Source organism: Arachis ipaensis, chromosome B1, assembly GCF_059453495.1.
Source record: "Arachis ipaensis isolate K30076 ecotype BB chromosome B1, ASM5945349v1, whole genome shotgun sequence".
NCBI classification, from domain to species: domain Eukaryota; kingdom Viridiplantae; phylum Streptophyta; class Magnoliopsida; order Fabales; family Fabaceae; genus Arachis; species Arachis ipaensis.
Genome location: NC_142436.1, coordinates 92,055,573 through 92,082,360, shown reverse-complemented (window position 1 = coordinate 92,082,360; position 26,788 = coordinate 92,055,573). Strand labels below are relative to the sequence as shown.

Below are 26,788 nucleotides of genomic sequence, written 5' to 3'. Positions count from 1 at the left end.
AAACCAAAGAAAAGTCTGTAAAGTTTTAATAACAGAAAAACAGACAAATAGTGAACGAATTAGGGCAACATAGTTAGTCCTTGAGTTGCGACTAGGGTTAGGTATTATATGGAAAGTTAAACTTTTTCAGTATAGACTTAATGAACCTATACCTGGGACAAGCTAACTATTCATACCGAAATTTACATAAGCTTTAAATGCTAACATTAAACAGAGTAATCAGAGCAGAGTAAAGAGATACCCAAGAAAAAAAGTAATCAGAGCAGAGAAAAGAGAATAGGAGCAGAGGACCTATTGAAAATTTATTCATTAGTTGCATTAAGGCAACCCTAGAGATATCTATGTGTTCATCCGCTGCATTGAGGCAGTCAGACAGATGGTGGTGCGACCACTGAGAATGCTTTCCTACGGTACATATTCATATTCTATTTCTGTAAGGCAGAGGGGTTATTTCCTGCTACAGAAGTACCGTGACCACCTGTTCCATTTCTGTAATGGCAGAGAGGTTATTTCCTGTATACAGAAGGTGTGTCGGCATACATCCTTACAGTGGAAGATGTGTTATTTCCTGCGTGCAGAGGACCCTATGGTGGCAGAGGGGTTATTTCTTGTACACAGGGGTATAGCCAACAGGAAAGACATATCCAGCTGGTAATGCTGGGTTACGTCGGGAGCGGGTAGAAACTGACAAATGAGCTCATTACCTGCACTAGGACTAGACATACATCATTCTTATCTGCACATTATTCTCTGTTGCTTTTCTTCTTGCATGTATGATTTTTTGCTCTATGTTTGTTTGTGTGTATTGATAATCCCCCTTTGTAGGGTTTATCTTGTGTTGAATTTAGAGCATTTTGATAATCTTTTCTCACATTTATTCAATAAAATAGCATGATTCTGTGATTTTCTCCGTACTTGTGCTTAGATGTGAAAATATGCTTTTTAGGCCTTTAATTTGATAATTCTGATTCACCTTTGATTTCCACTAGATGCCTTGATGTGTTTGCTAATGATTTTAGGTTGAAAAGGGCCAAGAAATGATCAAAGGAGTGAAAGGAAAGCATACAAAGTGGAGAAATCATGAAAAGCCAAAGATTTGAAAAAGACCATGGGCGCGCGCGCGTACTGTGCGCATCTGCTCCGATTGCGAAATGCCCCAGGGGCGCGTATGCGCAATGTGTGCGTACGTGCCGAAGGCCGAACGTGATTTTTAAAGAGGAACACGTGCCTGGCGATTTTAGAGGGTTTCCAGCCCCATTTGGAACTAAGTTTTCGGCGGGAAAAGGCTAAAATAGACCAAGGAATGAAGGAAAAGGCATGTGGAGATTCATACACACACTTTTAGGCAAGTTTTAGTTTAGTTTTAGAGAGAGAAGCTCTCACTTCTCTCTAGAATTAGGATTAGGATTAGGTTTAGTTCTTAGATATAGGTTTTAATTCATGTTGTCTTCTACTTCTTCTTCTTAATTTTTTGTTGTTACATTTATCATTCTTCTATTGTTTATTATATTTCTGTACAAGATGTCTCTAGTACGGGTTTAGGGATGGATTGGAAACTTGCGGGTTAAGGCAGATGCCGGATCGCTTGACTGGAGCAATGGGGGGAGGTACCTGCAAAGACACTCCGACACTCAAGTCAGAATGGATCTGAGAGGTATAAGGTGTGTGGAATGAATGAATACATGTAGGGACTTGGGTCCTCTATTTATAGGTGATGGGAGTTATCTTATCTTATCTTGTTTGGTCAAAATAGGGAAGACATTTGAATTCAAAAGTTGGTTAGGAGTTCTAGAGGGCCGATTTCGGGCCTTTCTAGAAGAGAGAGGCGGGTTGGACCCGGGAAGCCGGGTTCGGGTTTAACCTCGGGTCCGGGATCCGTGGGCCGGATCCGTAACAGTTGCCCCCGCAGCGGGAGAGTTGAGCAAGGTCGGTCTGTCGCTGGGAGGTGTGATTTTGACCGCGGGCTAGGTCTATAGTTTTTTCTCGGGCGTTCGTTTGGTTCTTTGGAGATCGGTGTCTCGGTTTCGGCTTTGATGATTGCGCTAAAGGTTCGTCTGGCCGTTTTGGTCTGACGTGACTTTTCCGAGTCCACTGCGTCTGTTGCGTTCTTTTAGGCGTTCTTTTATTGGTTTCTTTTTTCGAGGGGGCATTTAATGTGAGGGGACGTTTTCCTTTTTTGCCCCTACGCGCATTTGTGTCTTTGGCTGCCCAATTTTTGAAAACCGTTTTTGGTTTTCTTCTTTACTTCCCTCGTTCACTTCATTTCACTTTCGCTCTCTCTTCTAAAGGAAACTGCTCTTTTCCTGTGTGGCATTTTTGGTGTTGCTTCGGGGTGGAGCTTCTGTTTCTCAGCTTTTTCTCAGGCTTTTTCTGCGTTGTCAGGTTGGTTTTTCTCTGTTTTTCCTTATTTTTCATTCTTGTGATGTTCATTGTTCTGTATTTGCCATGCATTGTTCTGCCGTTTCCTTTTTTGTGTTGCGTTTCGTGTTTTGGGTGGTGGTATTCGTGTCTTGAAGGGGCTGAGCACCGCTGTGTTGGTAGTTGTGGTAGGTTTTTTTCTTGCTTCTGCGTAGGATTAGTAGGCTGATGGTGGTGTTCCTCCCTGTTTTAGGTATGCACCGGCGGAGGAGCGAGGGTGTGGGTGCCCCGATAGCCCCTTCTAAAGGCGTCCCCGCTCGCTACACTTGGGTGACTAGTGATGTATGGGGCGTTCCGTCACGGATGACGGAGGATGATCTTCAGAGGCTCTGTGATCAGGGGGCGATTTGTGGTGGAGGTGATGAGGAAAGGCAATATGAGCTCGTCCTCCCGGATGCCGACGAGCGCGTTTGTTACTTGAACCTCCATTTGCCCACTGTGCCGGACTGGATGTGGGTTTACGAGTCGATGTTCACTCGGCTCGGCGTGCGACTCCCTTTTTCGCCGTTTGTTCAGGATTTGCTGAGTCGGTGTTCCGTGGCACCATCTCAGCTTCACCCGAATAGTTGGGCCGCCGTGCGATCTTTCGAGCTGGTGTGCCGGTATCTTGATCTTCCGATTTCTGTTCCTGTTTTCCTCTTCCTCTTCTTATGCACTCTTCCGACTAAGGAAGGGAAGCATAAGAAAGGGTATATGTCATTCCGTGCTCAACCTCATCGCCATATTTTTGGGTTGTTTGAGGATTCCTTTAACGGTTTCAAGAGGGAGTACTTTAAGGTGCGCCCTGTCCAAGGGCATTATCCGTTTTGGCTGACGCCGGAGGGCGAGCGCCGATTTCTGATATACTGGAACTTCCGTGCCGGCCTGTCGGTTTTGACTAAGGTTACCTATGATGGTTTATCCCCAGAGGATAAGGACGTTGCCATGGTCTTGTGGCATTTGTTTGGCGAGCGTCCGTTAAATCCTCGAGATGTCGTAGGGGATCCCGAGGCTTGTCGAACGTATATCGGTGTGTGGCTATCACTTTCTTGGTTTTTATGTTTTGCTCTTCCGATTTTGTAACTTGATTTTTCTTTGGTTCCTTTCAGTTGAGATGGCTGGTGGCTTGACCTCTCTGGCAAGGCTGAAGGCAGCGATGGGTCGAGGGGGAGGGCTCGTCGTCTCCTACTACCCCTGTCTCTAATCCCGCTATGGATTCTCAAGCTGTTTCTCAGGAGGTCGTTTCGTCGGGGGTGAGGGCCGATGCTCGGGCGTCGCCTTGTCCCGTGAACTCGCCTGAGGTTGTCGTGGTTACGGCTGCCGGGGCTTCTCGAAAGAGAAAGAGGCCTGAGGAACCTAGCAGCGAGACTTTTTAGGAGAAGGGTGCTGTGCCCAGTGTGATGGATTGACGTTTTGATGCTTCGGGGTTCATAGATGATTGTGATGTTTTTTTATGATTGTGATGTTTCGTTCCAAGCTAAGTCGGTGTATCGTGCCCTCGTCCGATCTGTAGTTATTGTTCGGAAGGCTGAGCCCGTGATGGCTCAGGTCGGTTTGTTGGACAAAAAACTCCGTCATTCACAAGCCGAGGTGGCTAAGTTGAAGGAGCAGCTGGAGGCTGCCGAGGTTGCGAGGGAGAAGGCAGTGAAGTCTTTCGAGGAGGCTGGGGCGGAGATCCTCCGTCTTTCCGAGGTAGAGACTTCACTTATCTCTCAACTGAGCGCGGAGTGGCAACGGGCTTCCGACGCGGGTTCCCAAGATGTCGTGTTTCTTAGCGAGCTAAAAGTTTTGAAGGCTGAAGTTGCTGCCCTGTAAAAGGAGAAAACGGAGCTGTTGGCTGATGCTAAGGGTGCGATTGCTGCTACTGAGGAGACGATGAAGGCTCAGGCCTTGGTTTTGGCTCCGTGTGTGGACGTGTCTGTGATGGGGGCTTTCAAGACCATCCGCGATGGCCGAATCGTCGACCTTGAGTAGCTTTTATATCTTGTATTTTGAATTTTCTTTGATCTTTGGTTTTTGCTTTGGGTATTTGGCTAGCCGTGGGCCGTGTAACCGTGAACTCGTAGTTTTAAACTTTGTTTAATGGTTTTTGGGCCGTTCGGGCCTCTTTTTGTATTCCGTTTTACTTTGTTTAAATATTCCTTTTATTTGGGGTGAGCAGACCGTCGTGAGGTCGGTTTTACATGGATATCCGTATTTTGGGGCCTGGGCAGTGATCGGTCCCCCAGTGGTGGCCGTGTTTTTGTTCCGTATTTGGGACACTTTGAAAAGGAAAAGGAAGATAGCTTAATGGAATTTTATTGATGGTTGGGCCTCATTAAAACCCTCCGTATATGGCGGGAAAGAGTACCCGGGATTAATATTTAAAAGAAAAAAAAGGACAATTCGCTGTACCGAAGACTAAGGTAAATAAAATAAAGCAGGAAACAATTAGGGAAAGTACAAAGTTAAGGGATGACCTAGGGGGGTCAGCCTAAGTGTGGTATCGTTGCAAGTTGGCGGCGTTCCATGTCCTCGAGACTTCGTCGCCGTTTAGTCGTTCGAGTTTGTATGCTCGCTTTCTGGTTACCGCCTTGATTCTGTATGGTCATTCCCAGTTGGGGGTGAGTTTTCCTTCACCCGGGGTTGGAGCTCCAATGTCGTTTTGTCGTAGGACGAGGTCGTCGGGTACGAATTCTCTTCGGACGACGCCGTGATTGTACGTTAGACTGATTCTTTGTTTTAGGGCTAGTTCCCTGATGTGGGCGATGCTTCTTACCACGTTGGTCAGGTCCCGCTCTGCTTCTTTGTCATGACCCCCGACCGTTCTCCTTGGGCTAGGGTCTCCTATCTCTACCGGGATGACGGCTTCCACGCCGTATGTTAGTCGAAAAGGGGTTTCCCCGGTGGCCGTTTTGGGGGTTGTTTGATACGACCATAAGACTGATCCGAGTTTGTCGGCCCACAGCCTCTTGGCTCTGTCGAGTCGTTTCTTTAGTCCTTTGACAATTATTTTATTTGCGGATTCCACTTGCCCATTTGTTTGAGGGTGCTCTACCGAGCTGAAGCGGTGGGATACATGCAAACCTTCTAGAAATTCCCTGAATTTCCTATCGGCGAATTAGGTTCCTTTATCCGAGCTGACGATCTCGGGGATCCTGAACCGGGTTATGATCTGTCGCCAAAGGAATTTTCGGCATCGGGTCGCTGTGATGGAGGCCAGGGGTTCGGCCTCGATCCAATAGTCTATGGCGACGATGAGATACCGGAGTTGATGATGCCAGGGCATTTTGGCCAGTTTCACTGACCTTTTCTTTACTGTTTTTTGTGTAGTTCCATGCATTTCCTTAGGAAATAAGATAGTTTTGGGTAAATATTCACTTACATCTTGATTCAAGTATACATTGTGCACTTTACATGATTTCATGAGGATTTTGCATAAATTTAAGGACAAATTGGATGTTGCATTTCCCATGACTTGGACTAGAACTTTGATGCGCTTTATTGCTTGATTTCAGGACAAAGGAAGCAAAGAAGAACCACATTAGTGGCTACGTTAGTTTCACTAACGTTAACACTAACGTGGAATGGGAGTAACTTGCAAAGTTAATGAGAAAAGTAATTGCCAATAACGCTCTCGAAGCCATCATTGCCCACGTTAAGAGTCATGCTAACTAAGTTAACGTGAACTCTAACGTGGAAGAAAGGAAATGGAGCCAACGTTAGTGACACTTAACATTATCACTAACGTTGGACCAAGCTCATAAGTGGCCACGTTAGTTGCCACGTTAACTTAGTTAACGTGGCCTCTAACGTTAAGAAGAAAGGAGGGAAGCCAACGTTAGTGACATTCAACATTATCACTAAGGTTGGCCAAGTCACATTAAGCCACGTTAACTTCCACGTTAACCTAGTTAACGTGGAAGCTAACGTGAGGAAACAAAGTGGTCGACAACGTTAGTGACACCAAACATTGTCCCTAACGTTGGAAGAAACCCACACAAGCCCCAATAAGCCACGTTAACTCCCACGTTAACTTAGTTAATGTGGAAGCAAACGTGCAGAAGGAAGGTGATCGCCAACGTTAGTGACACCCAACATTGTCACTAACGTTGGAAGGAGCCCACACTTGCCACCATGAGCCACGTTAACTCCCACGTTAGAAGTTAACATGAGGAGAAGGATGATGAGCCAACGTTAGTGACATTCAACATTGTCACTAACGTTGGAGATGGCTAGAACAGACACGTTAGAAGCCACATTAACCTAGTTAACGTGGACTCTAACATGGGAGCTAAAGGGCACATTGGAACGTTAGTGACAATGTTAAGTGTCACTAACGTTCTCGAAGGTTGGCAATCCTACATTACAAGAGCCACGTTAACTAAATTAACGTGGACTCTAACGTAGGGAAGGCGGAGGCTTCTCAACATTATTGGGAAAGTTGAGTCCCAATAACGTGCGCGAAAAACATAGAGGCAACGTTAGTGGCAACGTTTGTGCCACTAATGTTGAGGTTAACGTGGCTCTTACCTGGGTGAGGAACGCTAGTGAAAAAGTTGAATGTCACTAACGTTCTCGAACCCATATTTTCACTGAATGTTAACATCACTAACGTCCTGAGCTAAAGTCTCTGCCCACTTCATACTTTCTCCCTGTAAGTAAAGCCAAGCCCAATGAAGAAGATAACTGCTTCAAACTCAAGATCCAAAGGCCCAGACCCAAGACTTGAAGAGCCAACTAGAAGAGCAGAAGAGTAGTATATATAGGAGTAGCTTTGAATTATTTAGTGAGTTGGAAAATAGAGGGAGCCTTTTTGGGCATAGAATTACTCTCTGTATTTTACTTTCTCTGCTCTTCTAGTTTTCATCATGTATTCTCCAACTTTGTTTTCATTTCCAGAGCTATGAACAACTAAACCACTTTCATTGGGTTAGGGAGCTCTGTTGTAATTTGATGGATCAATACTAGTTTTCATTATTCTTCTTCTATCTTTTCTCTTGATTTTACTTGAAAGCTTTCGATCTTCATCCAATTGGCTAGTTATCTTGGAAAAGAAGCTATTCATACTTGGATCTCTTCTGAACCTTGAAAGAGGAATGAAGAGAGCATGCTAGAAATGCTTTCTCATGCTAGACCAAATTGGGTTTGGATGGAAATGTGACTATAATCCTCTCAAAACTTGATTTGGGAAATGCATGTGGTATAATCAGTGACCATACTTCATCTCTTCTCATGAGCAATTGACTTTAGAATTGGCTATTGATCAAGATTTGAGAGATTGAGTTACAAGGAATTGTAATTCGATCACTTAAGATTGCCAAGGAGATCAATGAGTGCATTGATTGAGGAAGAGATGAAAATGAAATTGATCCGGAGAATGCAACATCTCCTGAGCCCAATGAACTCCCCATTTCTGATCTTACCCATTCTCTTTAATTTCTGTTGTTTACTCTTATGAGCAATTCCCCCATTCCCATTTATAATTCTGCAATTTACTTTCCGTCATTTACATTCAGTTCTTCATTTTCAGCATTTACTTTTCTGTTATTTACTTTCCCGCCATTTAATTTTCTGCAATTCTCAACTCAAATTCTGGATTCGCTCAACTAGAACGTTCCTCTAGTTAAAGTTGCTTGATCAATCAATCCCTGTGGGATTCGACCTCACTCTATTGTGAGTTTTTACTTGACGACAAATTTGGTACACTTGCCGAAGAAAATTTGTTGAGAGACAAGTTTTCCGTGCATCAAGTTTATGGCGCCGTTGCCGGGATTGATTGTGCATCAACAATGATTAAATTGGGGGATAACTAGATTGAGCATTTTAGTTTTGTTTGATTTAATTTTCTGTTTGAGTCATTTACTTTCTGTTTTAGTTAATTTCTTCCCTTCCCCCTACTTTTTCTTTGTTATTTACCATTCATTTCACTAACCCACTAACTGTTTGATATATTGCATCACTCACACTAATAGTAATTCTGACAGAAATACTTTCTGCATCTATTTTCCTTGCTTGTACTTGTTGGTTGTATGACAGGGAGAAGAAGCGGGGCTTCAACTTCCTTTGATTCTGAACCTGAGAGGACCTTCTTGAGATTAAGAAGGGAAGCAAGAGGAAAAAGAGTAGTTGGTGCTGAGGAAGATGAGAAATACTTTGAACCAAACATGGAAGAAAATATGGAAAATCATCATGAAGAAGAAGCTCACAACCATGGTGGAGGAGGACGAGCAAATCATGCTGGGGAGGATAGAAGAGTCACTACAAGAAAAAAGGCCTATGGCCACGCTTTTTTCTTGCCACGCTTCAAAAGCGTGGCCAAAAGTGGTCAATGGCCACGCTTTTATGAGGGTGGCGATAGATAAGAGATTTGGCCACTTTTTTTTTTGCCACGCTTCAAAAGCGTGGCGAAAAGGATCAACAGCCACGCTTTTGTAAGGGTGGCAATTGATTAGAGAAAAGGCCACGTTTTTTTTCTGCCACGCTTCAAAAGCCTGGCCATAGAGAGAAACAAGGACGTTTTAAAAGCGTGGCGACAGGGTTTCATTACGGCCATGCTTAAAAAGCGTGGCTATATGCTGGTACACCATTGCCACGCTTTAAAAGCGTGGCCAAAGGTTTCTTTTCTGCCACGCTTCAAAAGCGTGGCCGTAGAGAGCAACAATAACGTTTTAAAAGCGTGGCGAGAGGGGCCCCAACCAATTGACCCAAACCCGGCTCCCAAACCCGGCTCCCAACCCGGCCCAAACCCGGCCCCCAACCTAATCTCTCTTTTCCCTTCGAAACCACTAACCCTAATCTCTCTTTCACCTTCGAAACTACTCGCGTGTATCGGAAGAGCTCCTCCCTTCACCCTTCACCCTTCACCTTCGCCTTCGTCACTGATGGAAACCACTTCTTCTTCATCTTGTTAATCTTCGTACCCTTCTTCTCTTTCTTGTTCTTCTTCGAATCATTGTGGATCTCTCTGTTCACCTTCAAGCTCCAGCAAACATGGTCGACGGCAAGCTCCTCCCTCTTCTTCTCCTCCAAGCCCTCTTAGCCGCGCTTCCGCCGCCGTTGGTTGCCGTTAACGTTCGCATCTTCGTTCAGCCGTCGTCTTCGTTCGCGTTCTTCGCCGTTCAAGTTTGCTCGGCGTTCACCGTTCGCGTTCACTCGCCGTTCACCGTTCGGGTTCGCGTTCGTCTGGAAGCCACGTTGCCCTGCTTCAAACTCTGCGACCAACCCGTGCGCTCCACCTAGCCGTCGAACTGCTCTCTTTTGTCGCCGCCGTGAGTTCCCTAAACCCACCACCAGACAATACACTCACACAACACCAATACTCTGCTTGAAACTCTGCAACTTCTTATTTCTATTACAATAAGTAACTATTTGGTTTGGCAGTGGTTTAGATTTTTTTCATAGACCGAATTAAAGTATACAATAGTTATGTTCTCTTCTCTATCACATTGATACTAAGCTTTGAATTCTCTTATTTTGTTTCAAGTTTTCGCACTCAACATGTTTGATGAAATGCTTTAACCATATTTCGGGTTGGTTTTATCATTTCTAGCTTTTAGAAACTTAGTAAGTTGATTGCATGTGAAATTAGAATAATTGGATCTTAGTAATTAGGAAATTTTAGCAGCAAAAATAGCATCTTTGTAGAAAACATATTAGCATGATGATTCCACTTGCATTAGTGTTCTTCTGGTAAATTTTAACTGTTAGTGTGAACTTGTTAATTTGATAATTGTTCTTGTGTTGTTATTCTGTTGTTCTTCTGTTATTTTTATTTTATTTTTTTTGTTGTGATTTTCTGTTTTTGAACCTGTTAAGTTGATAATCTGCTATTGTTTTTGAACCTGGTTTGAGGATAGGCTCCAAGACTTACCAGATGTCCCTAATAATGAATTGATGATTCCCGAAGACCCTGAATGTAATAAGGAAGGTGAGCTCTCTTGAATGACTAAGGTTCTTAGTGTAGCTTGTGCTTGTGCTTTGCTCGAGCAGTGCTTATCACTGCTGCTTAAGTATGCTGTAGCCAATGTACTTTCTGTTAAGATATTTTTTTTGACTATTTTATTGCTTTAAAATGTCTCATAAAAACTGAAATTTGGTTAGTTGCAATGGAAATGGATTGTGACTTAAACTAAGCTTTAACTAAAATGTTAGTGATTTGAACACTGGATTTCTTTGCTTTAGGGAAGACTTTGTCTGATAATTATGACTATTCAGTTCTGTTCCGTTTCTGTCCCATTTTGTTTCGTATCTGGTTCTCCCCTTGGCTTCTTCTTCTCTTTGTTTCTCTGTCCCTTTTTTCTTTTTTCTTTTCTGCTTTGCAGCTCTAATTTTCTACAATTGTTGCTTCACATATTCTTGTTTACTGTGGCATTAATGAAAGAAGTTCTCCGTCTAATACCTTGCTCTCAATAATACGAGATTTCCTGTTTGACAAAAAAAATTTATTCTTTTAATGCACTGTGGTTTTTAGTTTCTAGTTTTTTTCTGTTTAGTCAATCTTATTTGTAACTAAAGAGGTTGACCTTTCTGTTCTTCCTTGCAATTCTTATGGCTTGACTTCCTGGATCTTGCATGTCTTCTTTTGGTTGTCTAATCTTTCTTGGTTATTCTTAAGATTCCATATATAAAATTTATCATGTTTTGAACAAAGTGAGCATATCATGGCTGATGTATGTTGCTGGTTATTATAATAGCTCCTTGTCAGAAACTTGAAGATCAAAGGGATTTTTTGAACCATTGCCTGTGAAGCAAGGCGAAGAAGCACATTAGTACACCTATTCCACATGATTCATACTCCGTTCTTTCTGTGAGCAGTTCTGGGAAGTAAGTTCTTTCTTACTTTTAATTTATTTCCATAATTCAATCGAATTAACTAATGTTTTTAATTCTTAAATGTAACAGATGGTTTCGCTTTTCTTTATAGAATATACAACACATAAAACTGTTACTATTGTGATTCAAAATTTATTTATAATGTTTTGTGGTTTATTTTATATGCTTTTTATCTTAATATGGTTAAGCAAAAGCATTTTGTTTGTTAAATAGCAGTACTGTGGTTGTTTTCTGAATGCACAAATATGTGCAGGTATGTTGACCAGTTTGATGAAACAGACCCAAAAGAATCAAGGCTGATGTCAACATTCTTCAACACACTCTTGCAGTCTTGCTTGCAGTGTGCCTTGGTGGTGCTGTCAGCTTAACCTTCATTATGTGGATACAAATCCATAAAGGATGGGATTGGGGATTTGGGATTGGCACCACTGCTATGTTACTTGGCATCATTATCTTTGCTGTTGCATTGCCACTATACAGAATTCATCCTGCTAAAGGAACAAGTGCTTTACTTGAGATCGTGCAGGTATCTGTTGTATACATGCCTCAGTGGTGTTGGTTTTAACTTAATCAGCATTACTCTCGAATTTTGATAGGCTTAATACCCCAGACGATGACATCTATAGTGGTTGCAAACTCCTTATTGCACTTATTCATGTTTTTAATTTCCAGGTCTATGTTGCTGCAGTCCGGAATAGAAGACTTACCCTTCCTGAAGATCCTGCAGAACTATATGCGATTGAGCAGGACAGGGAAGCTACTTTGGAAACAGAGTTTCTACCTCATAGAGATATTTACAGGTTCAATTTTCCTTCTTGTAACTATTAAAGGACACATATAGTTCTACACAAATAGAATTATGTGAACTTAAGTTCACCTATAAACACTATTTTACATTTTATATGAACTTAAATTCATCTTGTAACACTTATTTTTACATTTTATTGGTTCAGCCTTAAGTATGGGCTGAACATTCTACAGGGCATTGAAGGTGAAAACAAGAATTCAAAGAAATCGCTGAAGGTAATTTAATTGCTGATTTTCATCTCTTTTGTTGTGCCTATTACTGTTTGAATCAAATCTTCAGCACCCATGGCCAACTGTAATTGAATTTTGCATTGTAGCCTCGTAAACATGTTTTAGATGGAACTTCAATTACTTGTTTCGTTGGTGGTTCTTTACTAAAATATATGAGGACTATTCTTCACTTATTAATTCCTATTGTTGTTTTTCTTTTTTCCCTTCCCCATTTTGCTCAGGATTTAGTTACTGAACATGAATTTGAGAAAAACTGCTTGATGTGATTTCTCCAAGTGATATTGGGGTCACTTTTGATGTGATTTTGGTCATGCTTCCTCTACAGACAATGCTTGCGAAGGAGACAAAAGGAGAAAAGATTGAAGATGGGGTTGGGAGTTCTTGCTCTTCCATTTACCTTTGTGGCTCACCTTCTAGCAATGGCTGCTATTGTCATGGTCTGGCTTTGGATCATACACTTCAGGGGTGGCTTTTTTCTCCTACCATTACATTGATGAAGTAGTAGCTGAACTGATTTGGGACTGGGTTTAGTTTTTAATACAATCATTTATATATAACACAAGATAATCATATAATATTACACAAGTTGAAGTTACTAATCTATATTAAGCCCTTATATATCTTATGTTTGTGACTATTATTATATATAAATTGTCAATATATAGTTAGTGAATTACCCCTAACTTACGTATTCCTTTTTCTTGATATAGATCCATTCTGTTCTTATGCTAATCGAGATTTATTTTGTATTTAAGTAATAGTTTTTTAATGTATAAAACAATTATAGTAAATTATATATCTCACTAATTATTGTTTGATTTGTCTTGTAATAAAAATTGCATACTATATTTGAAGGTTTGGTAATAAAAAAGGAATGAAAATTTATAGTGTAGCAATGAAGATCAAGTAAGGGAAAGAAATTTTTTTTTTTAATTTAACAAGGCTTTCGCCACGCTTTTAAAGCGTGGCTGTATATTTTGCTATGGCCACGCTTTTAAAGCGTGGCCGTATCTCTTCCTATTGCCACGCTTTAAAAGCGTGGCTGTATCTCCACCTATCGCCACGCTTTAAAAGCGTGGCCAGATCTGCCCTATCGCCACGCTTTTATAGCGTGGCCATATCTCTACCTATCGCCACGCTTTTAAAGCGTGGCCGTATTTCCCACCTACAGCCACGCTTTTTCAAGTGGCAGTTTGTAAAAAAGCTTGGCAAACAAAAAGCGTGGCAATAGACTGCAAAAAGCGTGGCGATAGAGCAACCGCCACCCTTTGATAGGCCACCCTTTCGAAAGCGTGGCGATAGCTCAAAAAGCGTGGCGAAAAGCTATCGCCACGCTTTTTTCAGCTTTTCGCCACGCTTTAAAAGCGTGGCAAAAGACGTGTTTTCTTGTAGTGAGTTTTAGGCTCTTACATCAATCTAAAGCTAGGAAACTGTGGAAGTAGCATCCAAAAGCCAACCATCCATGCCAACAATTTTGAACTAAAACCACAGCTCATCACCCTTGTGCAGAATAACTGTTTGTTTGGAGAAAGTGTCCAAGAAGACCCTAATCAACATCTAACCACCTTCCTGAGAATATGTGACATAGTGAAGTCTAATGGTGTTCATCCTGACGCCTATAGACTGCTCTTATTTCCATTCTCACTCAAAGATAAGGCAGCCAAGTGGCTGGAGTCTTTCCCAAAGGAGAGCTTGACAACTTGGGAAGATGTGTTGAACAAATTCTTAGCAAGATTTTACCCCCCTCAACGAATCAATAGGCTGAGAGCTGAGGTCCAAACTTTTAGGCAACAAGATGGTGAGACTCTTTATGAAGCATGGGAGAGGTTTAAAGACCTAACAAGGAGGTGCCCACCAGATATGTTCAACGAATGGGTGCAGCTGCACATTTTCTATGAAGGCCTGTCATATGAATCAAAGAAGGCAGTGGACCATTCATCCGGAGGATCTTTGAACAAGAAGAAGACCATTGAGGAGGCCATAGATGTCATTGAAACTGTAGCAGAGAATGACTATTTCTATGCTTTCGAAAGAGGGAACACAAGAGGAGTGATGGAGCTAAACAATGTAGATGCTCTGCTGGCCCAAAACAAGATCATCACCCAGCAGCTGGCTGACCTCACCAAGAAGATGGAGAGGAACCAAGTAGCAGCAATCGCCACTTCATCAACAACCCAAGAAGGAGTGAATGAAGAAGCAGATGGTAGTCAGGAGCAAGCCAACTACATTGGGAATTCACCTAGGCAAAACCATGATCCATACTCCAAGACCTACAACCCTGGACGGAGGAATCACCCAAACTTTGGATGGGGAAATCAACAAGACCAAAGCCTTGATCAAAGACGCCCAAATCCCAACAATGCAGCTCACCAACATTTCACATCTAGGCCATATCAACACTCCCATAACAACACCTCTCCACATTCACATCAAAACCAAAATAACTTACCTCATCCTTCCACCTCTAATCACGATCTACAAGCATTTGATGACAGACTCTCAAGGATTGAGAATCTACTTGAAGGAATAGGCAAGGAGATTTAAGACGACAACGTGTTCAAGGAAGAAGTGCGAGCAAGTTTCAAGAATCAGGGAGACACAATCAAGAGGTTGGAATCTCAAGTGGGGTATCTCTCTGAGCAAATTCCCAAATGCACAGATGGATTCCCAAGTGACACAGAGAAGAATCCGAGAGGTGAAACAAAGAAAGTAAGATGGGAAGATTGCAAGATGGTCACTATAAGTGATAAGGAGACTGAAGACAAGCCAAGCAAGCTGTCAGAACAACCTGAAGATACCTCAGTAGAGAAGAAGGAAAAAGATCATCAAGAACCAGAAATCTCACAACAGAAGCTGCTGAGACTCTATGCACCTTTTCCCTAACTGCTCAATGGTGCTGTGGAGAAGAGAATATATTAAAGGTTTCTAGATTTGTTTGCATCTCTGCATGTCAACATACCATTCATCAAGACTATTCAACAAATGCCCGCATACATCAAGTATATGAAGGAGCTGCTTTCCAGGAAAAGCTCACTCAAGGGAGGCCAAACTATAGTGATGAACAAGGAGTGCAGTGCCCTTATTCAACCGCAGTTGCCTACAAAAAGAAAAGATCCGGGGAGTTTTCATGTCCCCTGTGCCATAGGAGAAACAATATTTGATAAAGCACTCTGCGATTTAGGAGCCAACATCAACTTAATGCCCTTATCCCTGGTAAAGAGGCTACAGATCAATGAGATATTGCCCACAGATGTAGTCATCAGGCTGGCTGACAAAACTCAAAAACAAGCAATAGGGGTGGTGGAAAATGTGTTGTTAAAGGTTGGGAAATACTTTCTTCCCATAGACTTTGTCATCTTGGACATGGAAGAGAGCCACACTCACCCAATCATATTGGGAAGACCATTCCTAGCTACGGCCAGAGCACTCATAGATGTGGAGCGAGGGGAGCTAATATTGAGGATCCATGATGAATGACTCAGCTTTAATGTCTTCAAACTCTCACAAGAAGCAGACCAAGAAAACAAAGAACTAAACAAAGATCATAATGAGATGATGAAAGAGGAAGCAAGAACTGAAGGACAACAAGCCCACCTGGGAAAACCCTTGGTTGATGAACAAGAAAATAAGCAGTGGTCACAACTCAAGGAAAAGCTGGAGGAACCTAAACCACCAGAGACATGTGAAGACAACAACAAAATTTTCTTAGAAGAAGAAGTCACCAAGAGCAAGGCAACATCAAAAGGGACAAGGAAGAAGGTACCAAGGGGGTGGAGCAACAAGAAGATCCCTACGGAAGGCTTCTCTCTAGGGGATAAAGTGATCTCAGCTTACTTCCCAGATATCCCCCCTAATCTCCCAACTGTACCATCTCAGTTACCTAAGGTTTTCACTATCAACAGAGTTCTCTTCTTGGAATATGTGGAGATCATTGATACAACCAATGGATATAAGTCCAAGGCAAGAGGGGAGGACTTTAAGAACTACCAACCACCCTGATGAGGGAGAAACGTCAAGCTAGTGACGCTAAAGAAGCGCTTCATGGGAGGCAACGCATGTTTTATATGCTTTTAGAAAATAGTGAATAAGTCAATATTCGTGAATTCCGACCCAAACTTGACAAAAACTTGGTGAAATCCTTAAAATGCAGTATATAGTGAAGAACAAGTTTGGTGTTCAAAACATGCCAAGAAAGCATGAATGCAACCCAAAGCATGCTAGTCTTGGTGCTTTGAACAACAACCTCTTCATCACAATGCTTGAAACTAAGTTTGGTGCCACCCCATGGTGCCACCAATGTGCATATAAGGATACACAGTTAGTTAGTTAGTTGGAGTTCATGAATAAACAAAATCTTTTCTTCTTTTTATTTTAGCCGTAAAGTTTAAATAGTTTTTAGGACATTAATTTTTCTTATTTTATAGGAAAAAGGAGAGGAACATTGAAGGAGATTGATTGGACAATTGAATGAAGAAGGCTCGGCCACTTCATGAAGAGGGTACTACACACATGCCTCAAGGAGGAATGCATTGGGAATGGTTGCCATGCAACATTGGAAGAAGAACAAATGTGGAAACTGAACCAACTCCATCATAAAGTTGGTAATCCTCGTGCTTATTCCATACAAAACCCCATCCGTTCATCATACACCAACCCCATCAATCCACACCTTTCATCTCTTCCTCACCTCCCTATATAAGTGAGTCCTAGTCCATACTTACCCTTCACACTCAAATTTCCACTCTCCACAATCCACACTTTCGACGTCCAAAACCTCTTCATCACACCTCATCCTAACCAACCAAATTCTTCATCCATCCTTACCTTCAAACCCCCTCACACAGCAACTCAAATTCATGGCATCATCAAGCTTCAAGAGGCAAAAGAGGAAGGAACCAATGGTGAGCATTCCTTTTGATGAGAAGAGGTTCAAAACTGCCTTCCATGAACAAGAGTTTGAGCGGATAAAGCTCAAAAAGATACTGCCCGAATTAACGTTCCAAATCAATGAAGACGAGTGCCCACAGATTCAGGAGAAAATTGAGCAAAGAGGGTGGCAAGGGCTCACGAATCTAGAGGGGAAGATCAATGCAAACCTCATCAAAGAGTTCTATGTGAATGTGGTTAGAGAAGACAAAACCAAGGCCCCAACCTTCAAAAGCTATGTAAGAGGAAAGGAGGTGGACTTTAGCCCAAATGCTATAACAAGAGCTCTGCACCTAAAATCACCACATTTTGATGAGCTTAGTTGTCAAGCAAGAGTAAGTAAGAGCCTTGATGATGATGAACTCAAACAAATTGTGAACGACATATGTGTTATAGGAGCTGACTAGGAAAGATATGCGGATAAGAGACCCAGGTTCATCAAGAGAGGAGACCTCAGCCCTGAGGCCAAGGGATGGTTTGAACTTGTGAGGAGATCTATCTTACCAGCAGCCAACAATTTTGAGGTCAATGTCAATCGGGCTACTATGGTACATTGCTTAGTACAAGGTGGAGATATAAATGTGCACGAGCTTATAGCAGAGGGGATTCAAGAGTCAGCTGAGAAGATTGATTCGGGTGCCAGGCTTTGGTACCCCAGTACCATCCTCAGATTGTGCACGAAGGCCAAGGTTGTCTTCGAGGATAGCAACGCAGATTGGTTAAATCCGGGGAGGCTGATGACCTTTCAGCGGCTAACTTATGTGAAACCAGCCCAACAACAAAGAAGACCTCACATAGGAAAGCCAAAATCAAAAGGAGTAGCTCACCAAGAGGAGCCTCATCAAGAAGAATATCAACAAGAAGAGCATCATGACCAAGCCAACGTGAATATGAATCACCTTCTAAGGGCCATTGAAGATTTGGGGATGAGACAAATGGAAGGACAAGAGCAAATATTGCTGCTTCAATCCAAATGGATGAGCCTACAAGAGGAGTGGCAGAAACAACAGATGGAGCAGCAACAGGAACAATACTCCCAACTCACTCAAGCCATCCACCAAGTTACTGCGAGACAAGAACGTCAAGATAAGCATTTGCAAGAACTCAATCAGCGGCAACTAGCTCATATGAGAGCATTCAATGAGTTCAGTGTACTTAATGAAGGACGGTAGCTACATAGGGAGGAGTTCAACATAAACACTCAGGCCAAGTTGAACTACATGTCTAGTAATATGCATCATCTACACTATGCCATCCCTACATATGATGAGGTCCAAAAATATTTTGTAGAACAAGAAGAGAGGAAGGTGAAACAGCAGAAGGAAATACTCAAGAAGAAGATGGAAGATGGTGGTTTCTGGAAGAAGCTGATTGGAAAAGGCAAAGGGAGTGGGAGTACAAGAAATCAAGAGACAAGTAAGGAGGCGAGCATGGGCAACCACATGAGTAAAAGGTGGTGGAGTTCCTTCTTTAGTCCATCTTTTTCTATGCTTTGAATAAGGAAGATCTTGTATGAAATAGAACTTGCTTCCATGTTATCTTTAAACCTTTTTAAATTCTGTCTTTTAAGTTTTTGTGTTGAAAAGGTCTATGTTTGCTGGTCTTTATGTCACTGCACCCTTACTTTACTTACTTGTATGTTTATCCCTTTGAATCAAATGAAAAAAAGAGAATGAGTATTTTTAAAGACTAGAGAGGAGTTCATACTATGGAATAAGTTCATGAGTTTATGGTATAGTCATAAGTTAGCTAAGTTGGTTCAACCATAAGGTGGGAAGACAACTATCTGTCCTGAATCATATGCCTTGAATACATCCCATGAGACTAGCTAAATAAGAAGATCCTAATAAGAAAAAGGGAAAGAACAATAAAGGTTGAAAAATAAAAGAAAAAGAGTAAGCAATAAGGCTAGGCACCAATGGTTTTAATCTTGAGGCATGTGTCTGTGGTGCTCCTGTGTGAGGGATCTACCTGGATGAATAAGCTTTTAGGGGTGCCTTATCACTTGGTAACTTGGGTTAACCAACTCGGGATTATCAGCTGAAAGTCCACTATCAAGAGTAACCCTCACTACAGAACATTTAGTAACCCAAAGAGGTGTTGGACACCAAGGTCTCAAGAAAAGAAAACAAATAAACTATATACCTGTGGTGTGTATGTGTGGGGGAGAGACTTGAGCAAGTAAGTCCTTAGGAGTGCTTCAACACTTAGCACCTTGAACCAACTGGTTCGGGAGTGTTGGCTGAAAGCTTATTTTAAAGAGTTGCCCCCTTACAGAGCACTTAGCTTAAGAACAAAAATAAGCCCTGAAATAACAACAAAAGGATCAATGAATAAAAGTCTCATGGGATGCAATCACAGTGAGTATTCTAGGACATGATAAAGGTCTGAAAGCCAGGAATGAACCTAAGTTGCTATGCATGAAACCACCATAAAACCAGGGACATGACTTCCACAAGAATGACTCATTTCTCTTGACATTCCATTCATCATTCTCTTGTTCTAGTACTTGCTTAGGGACAAGCAAGCTTTAAGTTTGGTGTTGCGATGCCAGGGCATTTTGGCCAGTTTCACTGACCTTTTCTTTACTATTTTTAGGGTAGTTCCATGCATTTCCTTAGGAAATAAGATAGTTTTGGGTAGATATTCACTTACATCTTGATTCAAGTATACATTGTGCACTTTACATGATTTCATGAGGGTTTTGCATAAATTTAAGGACAAATTGGATGTTGCATTTCCCATGACTTGGACTAGAACTTTGATGCACTTTATTGCTTGATTTCAGGACAAAGGAAGCAAAGAAGAACCACATTAGTGGCTACGTTAGTTACACTAACGTTAACACTAACGTGGAATGGGAGTAACTTGCAAAGTTAATGAGAAATGTAATTGCCAATAACGCTCTCGAAGCCATCATTGCCCACGTTAAGAGTCACGCTAACTAAGTTAACGTGAACTCTAACGTGGAAGAAAAGAAATGGAGCCAACGTTAGTGACACTTAACATTATCACTAACGTTGGACCAAGCTCATAAGTGGCCACGTTAGTTGCCACGTTAACTTAGTTAACGTGGCCTCTAACGTTAGGAAGAAAGGGGGGAAGCCAACGTTAGTTGACATTCAACATTATCACTAACGTTGGCTAAGTCACATTAAGCCACGTTAACTTCCACGTTAACCTAGTTAACGTGGAAGCTAACGTGAGGAAACAAAGTGGTCGACAACGTTAGTGACACCAAACATTGTCACTAACATTGGAAGGAACCCACACAAACCCCAATAAGCCACGTTAACTCCCACGTTAACCTAGTTAACATGGAAGCTAACGTGAAGAAGGAAGGTGATCGCCAACGTTAGTGACACCCAACATTGTCACTAAAGTTGGAAGGAGCCCACACTTGCCACCATGAGCCACGTTAACTCCCACGTTAACTTAGTTAACGTGGAAGTTAACGTGAGGAGAAGGATGATGAGCCAACGTTAGTGACATTCAACATTGTCATTAACGTTGGAGATGGCTAGCACGGCCACGTTAACCTAGTTAACGTGGACTCTAACGTGGGAGCTAAGGGGCACATTGGAACGCTAGTGACAATGTTAAGTGTCACTAACGTTCTCGAAGGTTGGCAAGCCTACGTTACAAGAGCCACGTTAACTAAATTAACGTGGACTCTAACATAGGGAAGGGGGAGGCTTCTCAACGTTATTCGGAAAGTTGAGTCCCAATAACGTGCGCGAAGGACATAGAGGCAACGTTAGTGGCAACGTTTGTGCCACTAACGTTGAGGTTAACGTGGCTCTTACTCGGGTGAGGAATGTTAGTGAAAAAGTTGAATGTCACTGAACGTTAACACACTAACGTCCTGAGCTAAAGTCTCTGCCCACTTCACACTTTCTCCCTGCAAGTAAAGCCAAGCCCAATGAAGAAGATAACTGCTTCAAACTCAAGATCCAAAGGCCCAGACCCAAGACTTGAGGAGCCAACTAAAAGAGCAGAAGAGTAGTATATATAGGAGTAGCTTTGAATTATTTAGTGAGTTGGAAAATAGAGGGAGCCTTTTTGGGCATAGAATTACTCTCTGTATTTTACTTTCTCTGCACTTCTAGTTTCATCATGTATTCTCCATCTTTGTTTTCATTTTCCAGAGCTATGAACAATTAAACCCCTTTCATTGGGTTAGCGAGCTCTGTTGTAATTTGATGGATCAATACTAGTTTTCATTATTCTTCTTCTATCTTTTCTCTTGATTTTACTTGAAAGCTTTCGATCTTCATCCAATTGGGTAGTTATCTTGGAAAAGAAGCTATTCATACTTGGATCTCTTCTGAACCTTGAAAGAGGAATGAAGAGATCATGCTAGAAATGCTTTCTCATGCTGGACCAAATTGGGTTTGGATGGATATGTGACTATAATTCTCTCAACACTTGATTTAGGAAATGCATGTGGTATAATCAGTGACCATACTTCATCTCTTCTCATGAGCAATTGACCAAGGAATTGGCTATTGATCAAGATTTGAGAGATTGAATTACAAGGAATTGTAATTCGATCACTTAAGATTGCCAAGGAGATCAATGAGTGCATTAATTGAGGAAGAGATGAAAATGAAATTGATCCGGAGAATGCAACATATCCTGAGCCCAATGAACTCCCCATTTCTGATCTTACCCATTCTCTTTAATTTCTGTTGTTTACTCTTATGAGAAATTCCCCCATTCCCATTTACAATTTTGTAATTTACTTTCCATCATTTACATTCAGTTCTTCATTTTCAGCATTTACTTTTTGTTATTAACTTTCCCGCCATTTAATTTTCTGTAATTCTCAACTCAAATTCTGGATTCGCTCAACTAGAACATTCCTCTAGTTAAAGTTGATTGATCAATCAATCCCTGTGGGATTCGACCTCACTCTATTGTGAGTTTTTACTTGACGACAAATTCGGTACACTTGCCGAAGGAAATTTGTTGAGAGACAAGTTTTCCGTGCATCAGTTGACCGGGTGCCGTAGGGAAGGGTCCGACGAGGTCGATCCCCTAGGTGCCGAACGGACGCTCTGCCGATATGATGCTGAGCTGGTGTGGGCTGGCCTGGTGGATATTGGCGTGCCTTTGGCATTTATCGCAGTTTTTCACCAACTGCATGGAGTCCCGGATAACCGTGGGCCAGAAGTAACCTGCCCTGATGATTCTTTGGGCTAGGGTTTTACCTCCGATGTGGTGGCCGCAGCAACCTTCATGGATTTCACGGAGTATGTACTCCGTGTCCCCGGGCTTGACGCATTTGCGCAGGGGTTGTGAGAATCCGCGTTTGTATAGGTGTCCTGTGACAACTGTGTAGTTGGCAGCTTCCCTTTTTATCCGTTTTCCCTCTTTGGGGTCTTCTGGTAGTGTTCCGTCGAGGAGGTATTGCAGGATAGGGTAGGTCCATGATCCTTGGCTGGAGAGTGTCAGATAAGCATTAGTCATTGTCGATATGGACGGTGACTTGACGACTTCCTGAATTAGTGATTTGTTGCCGTGTCCTGGTTTGGTACTGGCTAGTTTGGAAAGTAGGTCTGCCCTGGCATTTCGTTCCCTAGGGACGTGTTGTATGGTAACGTGTTCAAATCCTTCTTTCAGTTCGTTTAACTTGGCGAGCTATTGTTGGAGTAGGGGATCTCGCGTCTGGTAGTCTCCGTTAATTTGGGAACTGACTACCTGTGAGTCGGTACTCACTTCCAGGACCTTTGCTCCGACTTCCTTGGCTAGGGCTAGGCCTGCCAGGAGGGCCTCATATTCTGCCAGGTTCTTTGAAACTGGGAACTCGTATCGTACTGATTGTTCGATCGTGACCCCTTTTTAACTTTCGAGTATGACTCCGGCGCCTCCATCGGTGACGTTTGATGAGCCGTCGACGTGTAGTTTCCATGATTCGGGGGTGGAATTTCCCGGGGTCATCTCGGCGATGAAATCGGCCATGGCTTGTGCTTTGATCGCATTTCGGGGTTCGAACTTGATCTGGAATTGGGATAGTTCGATGGACCACGCAAGCATTCTTCCCGCTAGGTCGGGTTTTTGTAGCACCTGTTTGACCGCTTGGTCGGTTCGGAACATGACAGGGTGGGCCTGGAAGTATTGTCGCAGGCGCCGAGAGGCCGTGAGGAGTGCGAAAGCTAACTTTTCTAGGCGCGAGTAGCGGGTTTCCGCATCTTGCAAGGCTTTGCTTATAAAGTATACGGGTTTTTGTTCTTTCTTCTCGTTTTCGCGGATGAGTGCTGCTGCGAGTGCTTCTTCCGTTATGGAGAGGTATAGTATAAGTAGAGTGTCTCCCCTGTTTGGGGTTTGGCGAGGACTGGTGGTTCCGCTAGGACTCTTTTAAAATGTTGGAATGCTTGTTCACATTCTGTCTCCCATTTGAAGGGGGCTCCTTTCTTCATCAGTTTGAAGAAAGGGATTGCTTTTTGAGCCGATGCTCCGAGAAAGCGTGATAGCGCCTTCAGTCGGACGGTGAGCTTTTGGATGTCGTTAAGGTTTCTTGGGTTCGTAATCTCAAGGATGGCGCGACATTTCTCTGGGTTAGCTTCAACTCCGCGTTGAGTGATCATAAAGCCGAGAAACTTCCCTGCCTCCATTCCGAAGGCACATTTTTCCGGGTTGAGTTGCATTTGGTGCTTTCGTAGGGTGTTCATTATGACCTTGAGGTCACTGATAAGTTGTTCGCCGGATTTGGTTTTGGCGAGCATGTCGTCTATGTAAACTTCTAGTTTGCTTCCGGATAGGTTTTGAAATATCTTGTTGACAAGTCTTTGGTAGGTGGCTCCAGCGTTTTTCAGGCCGAAGGGCATCACTGTGTAGTAGTACGTCCCGTCTGGGGTGATGAACGCTGTTTTTCCTTCGTCGGGTTGGTGCATCAGAATCTGGTTGTAGCCGGAGTATGCATCCATGAAGCTAAGGTATCGATGGCCTGATGCGGCATCTACTAATCCGTCAATGTTTGGTAGGGGAAAGGCGTCTTTTGGACAGGCTTTGTTGAGGTCCGTGTAATCGACGCACATTCGCCACTTCCTATTAGATTTCTTTACTAGCACGATATTGGCTAGCCAGGTCGTATAGGGGAGTTCCTTGATGAAGTTGGCTTCGAGTAGGGCTTTAACTTGCCTTCTGACCTCGGCGGCTCGGTCTGGTGACATTTTTCGTCTCCTTTGTGCTACTGGTTTGGCTTTGGGGTCCACGGCCAGCCGATGGGACATTAGGTCGGGATTTATGCCCGGCATGTCGGCTGGTGTAAATGCGAATAGGTCTCTATTTTGTTTTAGAAATTGGGAAAGGTCTTCTTTAAGATCGTACGGGAGGTTCCCGTTAATGAAGGTGTATTCCTCTTTGGTTGGCCCTATTTGTAATTTTTCCATGTCACCTTCTGGCTCTGGCCTGGGTTGGTCGTCTTGCCGAGCGTCCAGTTCGGCTAGGATTATTTCGGCCGCGTCCTGGGATTTCTTTCGTAGGGCTAGGCTGGTGTTGTCGCACTCTGCTGTGACCTTCCGGTCTCCGTGGATAGTACCGATAGAGCCGTCTTCGGTTCTGAACTTCATGAGGAGGTACTTGGTAAAAATGACGGCGGAGAAGTCATTGATTGTTTTTCTTCCGAGAATCACGTTGTAGGCAGTGGAGTCTTTTAAGATTATAAATTCGGATAGGATTGTCTTCTTCTGGTTACATGTCCCTATGGTGATGGGAGGGTGATTGAGCCGTCCGGTTTAAGAAAGTTGTCTCCGAGTCCCGTGACACTGTTGCGGCATGTTTGGAAGTTGTTGTTGTGGAACCCGAGTTTGTCGAAGGCTCCTCAGAAGAGGATGTTTGAGTCTGCACCGGTGTCCACCAGTATCCTTCGTACTAGTCCTGTTCCGATCCTTGCCGAGATGACGAAAGGGGCGTCTTCAGCCGAGGTGCCGTGCTAGCAGTCCTCAGGTAGGAAAGTAATCGTATTGTCGGCCATGGTGGTTTGAGTTTGGTTTCTGACGGCCATCAATTTGAGATCTTTTTTGTTAATTTTGACTTGCCTGATACGTCTTTGCCTGTGATAATATTTACTATGATGGTTGGGTCTTCCTCTGGGCTTTCTCTAGGGGGTTGTTTTTGGGTTCTTGGGTTGCGCCCTTCTCTTTCTGGCGACCTGTCTCTCTCCGCACGTTTTGGTTCTTTGATGATTTTGGTGAACTCTGGGAGCTTGCCGTCTCCTATGGCTTGTTTGAGGGCGTCTTTTAGGTCGAAACAGTCTTGTGTCCTATGCCCGTAACCTCGGTGGTAGTCACAGTAAAGGGTTTTGTTGCCTCCCGTTCTTTCCTTGAGTTGTCGGGCTTTTGGTATGTTGCCTCGATCTGCTATTTGGTGGTATATCTCGGTAATTGGTGCTGTCAGGGGCGTGTAATTAGAGAATTTGCCGATTCTTAGTGGTCGGATTGTGTTTGTCAGTTTGGGGTGGTTCCTTTGATTTTCTTTGGGTGGTGGGTTATGTCGTGGTGCCGGGTTGCCGTGTTGGGTGTGGTTGTGTTACCGCTTGTTAGTAGCGACGACCTGGCTGACCTCTTCGTCATTTATGTAATCTTTGGCGATGTTTTGGATCTCGTGCATGGTCCACACGGGTTTGGTAGTGAGGTGTTTGCGGAAGTCTTCGTTCATGAGCCCGTTGGTTAAGCAAAGGCTTGTGACTGAATCCGTGAGCCCGTTGACCATTAGGCATTCGTCGTTGAAGCGGTCGAGGTATTTTCTTGTGGATTCATCCAATTTTTGTGTGACCCCTAGCAAGCTTATGGCGTGTTTAGCTTTAGTGATTTTGGTCGTGAACTGGGCCATGAACTTTCGTGTGATGTCGTGGAAACTAGCTATGGATCCGTTTGGGAGGGCGTTGAACAATTTGATTGCTGGCCCGGCTAGGGTCACCGAGAAGGCCCTGCATCGGACTGTGTCGGCCGCTCCTTCTAGGTTCATCCTGGCCTCGAAGGCCGTTAGATGTTCTTGGGGATCTTTAGTTCCGTCGTACTTCATGTCAGTGGGTTTGTCAAAACCTTTGGGGAGTTTTGCTTTCAAGATCCTTTCCGTAAAAGGTGTCGCTCCCATTATCGTGTGGTCATTTCTTATGCGCTTGGTTTCTCGGTGTCGCCGATCTTCGTCTGAGTTGTGCTAACAACTCAGATCTCGGGAAGCGCTGCGATTGTGCCTTTTGCTGTATCGCCGCTCTGGCGATTTTTCTCGCCTGCGATCACACGAGGTGCTGCGATCGACTCTCCTATCGTGTCGCCGGGTTGGTGATCTGCCGTGGCGAGATTTTGATCTAGAAGTTGCATGGCTTCTGTGTTTGTTGTTGTATCTTTCCTTGGCGGTCAATCTGCCTTCCAGTTCCTGGACCCAGAGGCAGAGATCTTGGATGATTTGTGCTGCTTTGTCCCCCGTTTTCTCTGAGTGTCGCGGTTCTGTAACGACATGATCGTTTTCTTTATTCTGTGCATGGTGGATGGTACTTGCTATCCTTCCTTGATTTGCAACCTCCGGGTGTTCTGGGGTCGGATTCTTCGTTCGAGAGTCATCCCGGTTTGAGGAGGCTTCTTCGAGTACGTCCCCCATTCCGGTTTAG

At 43.3% G+C, this 26,788-nt stretch overlaps 3 protein-coding genes and 1 non-coding gene across 4 annotated transcripts; 1 reads left to right on the top strand and 3 right to left on the bottom strand.

Moving 5' to 3' along the window:
- Positions 1-11,587: 11,587 nt before the first annotated feature.
- LOC148577465 (protein NRT1/ PTR FAMILY 8.1-like) lies at positions 11,588-12,515 on the top strand. The gene is made up of 4 exons (XM_088500999.1): positions 11,588-11,737; positions 11,884-12,011; positions 12,165-12,234; positions 12,471-12,515. The coding sequence occupies exons 1-4, from the start codon at positions 11,588-11,590 to the stop codon at positions 12,513-12,515; spliced, it is 393 nt and encodes a 130-aa protein (XP_088357125.1).
- Positions 12,516-14,007: 1,492 nt separating this feature from the next.
- On the bottom strand, positions 14,008-14,114 carry LOC148577464 (small nucleolar RNA R71). The gene has a single exon (XR_015904269.1). It is a non-coding gene; the product is annotated as a small nucleolar RNA R71 (small nucleolar RNA).
- An 8,101-nt stretch (positions 14,115-22,215) lies between these two features.
- On the bottom strand, positions 22,216-22,647 carry LOC148577463 (uncharacterized). Its single transcript, XM_088502882.1, has one exon. It carries the CDS (start codon positions 22,645-22,647, stop codon positions 22,216-22,218), a length of 432 nt encoding a protein of 143 aa, XP_088359008.1.
- A 3,060-nt stretch (positions 22,648-25,707) lies between these two features.
- Positions 25,708-26,274, bottom strand: LOC148577462 (uncharacterized). The gene has a single exon (XM_088502881.1). The coding sequence runs from the start codon at positions 26,272-26,274 to the stop codon at positions 25,708-25,710; it is 567 nt and encodes a 188-aa protein (XP_088359007.1).
- Positions 26,275-26,788: the final 514 nt, after the last annotated feature.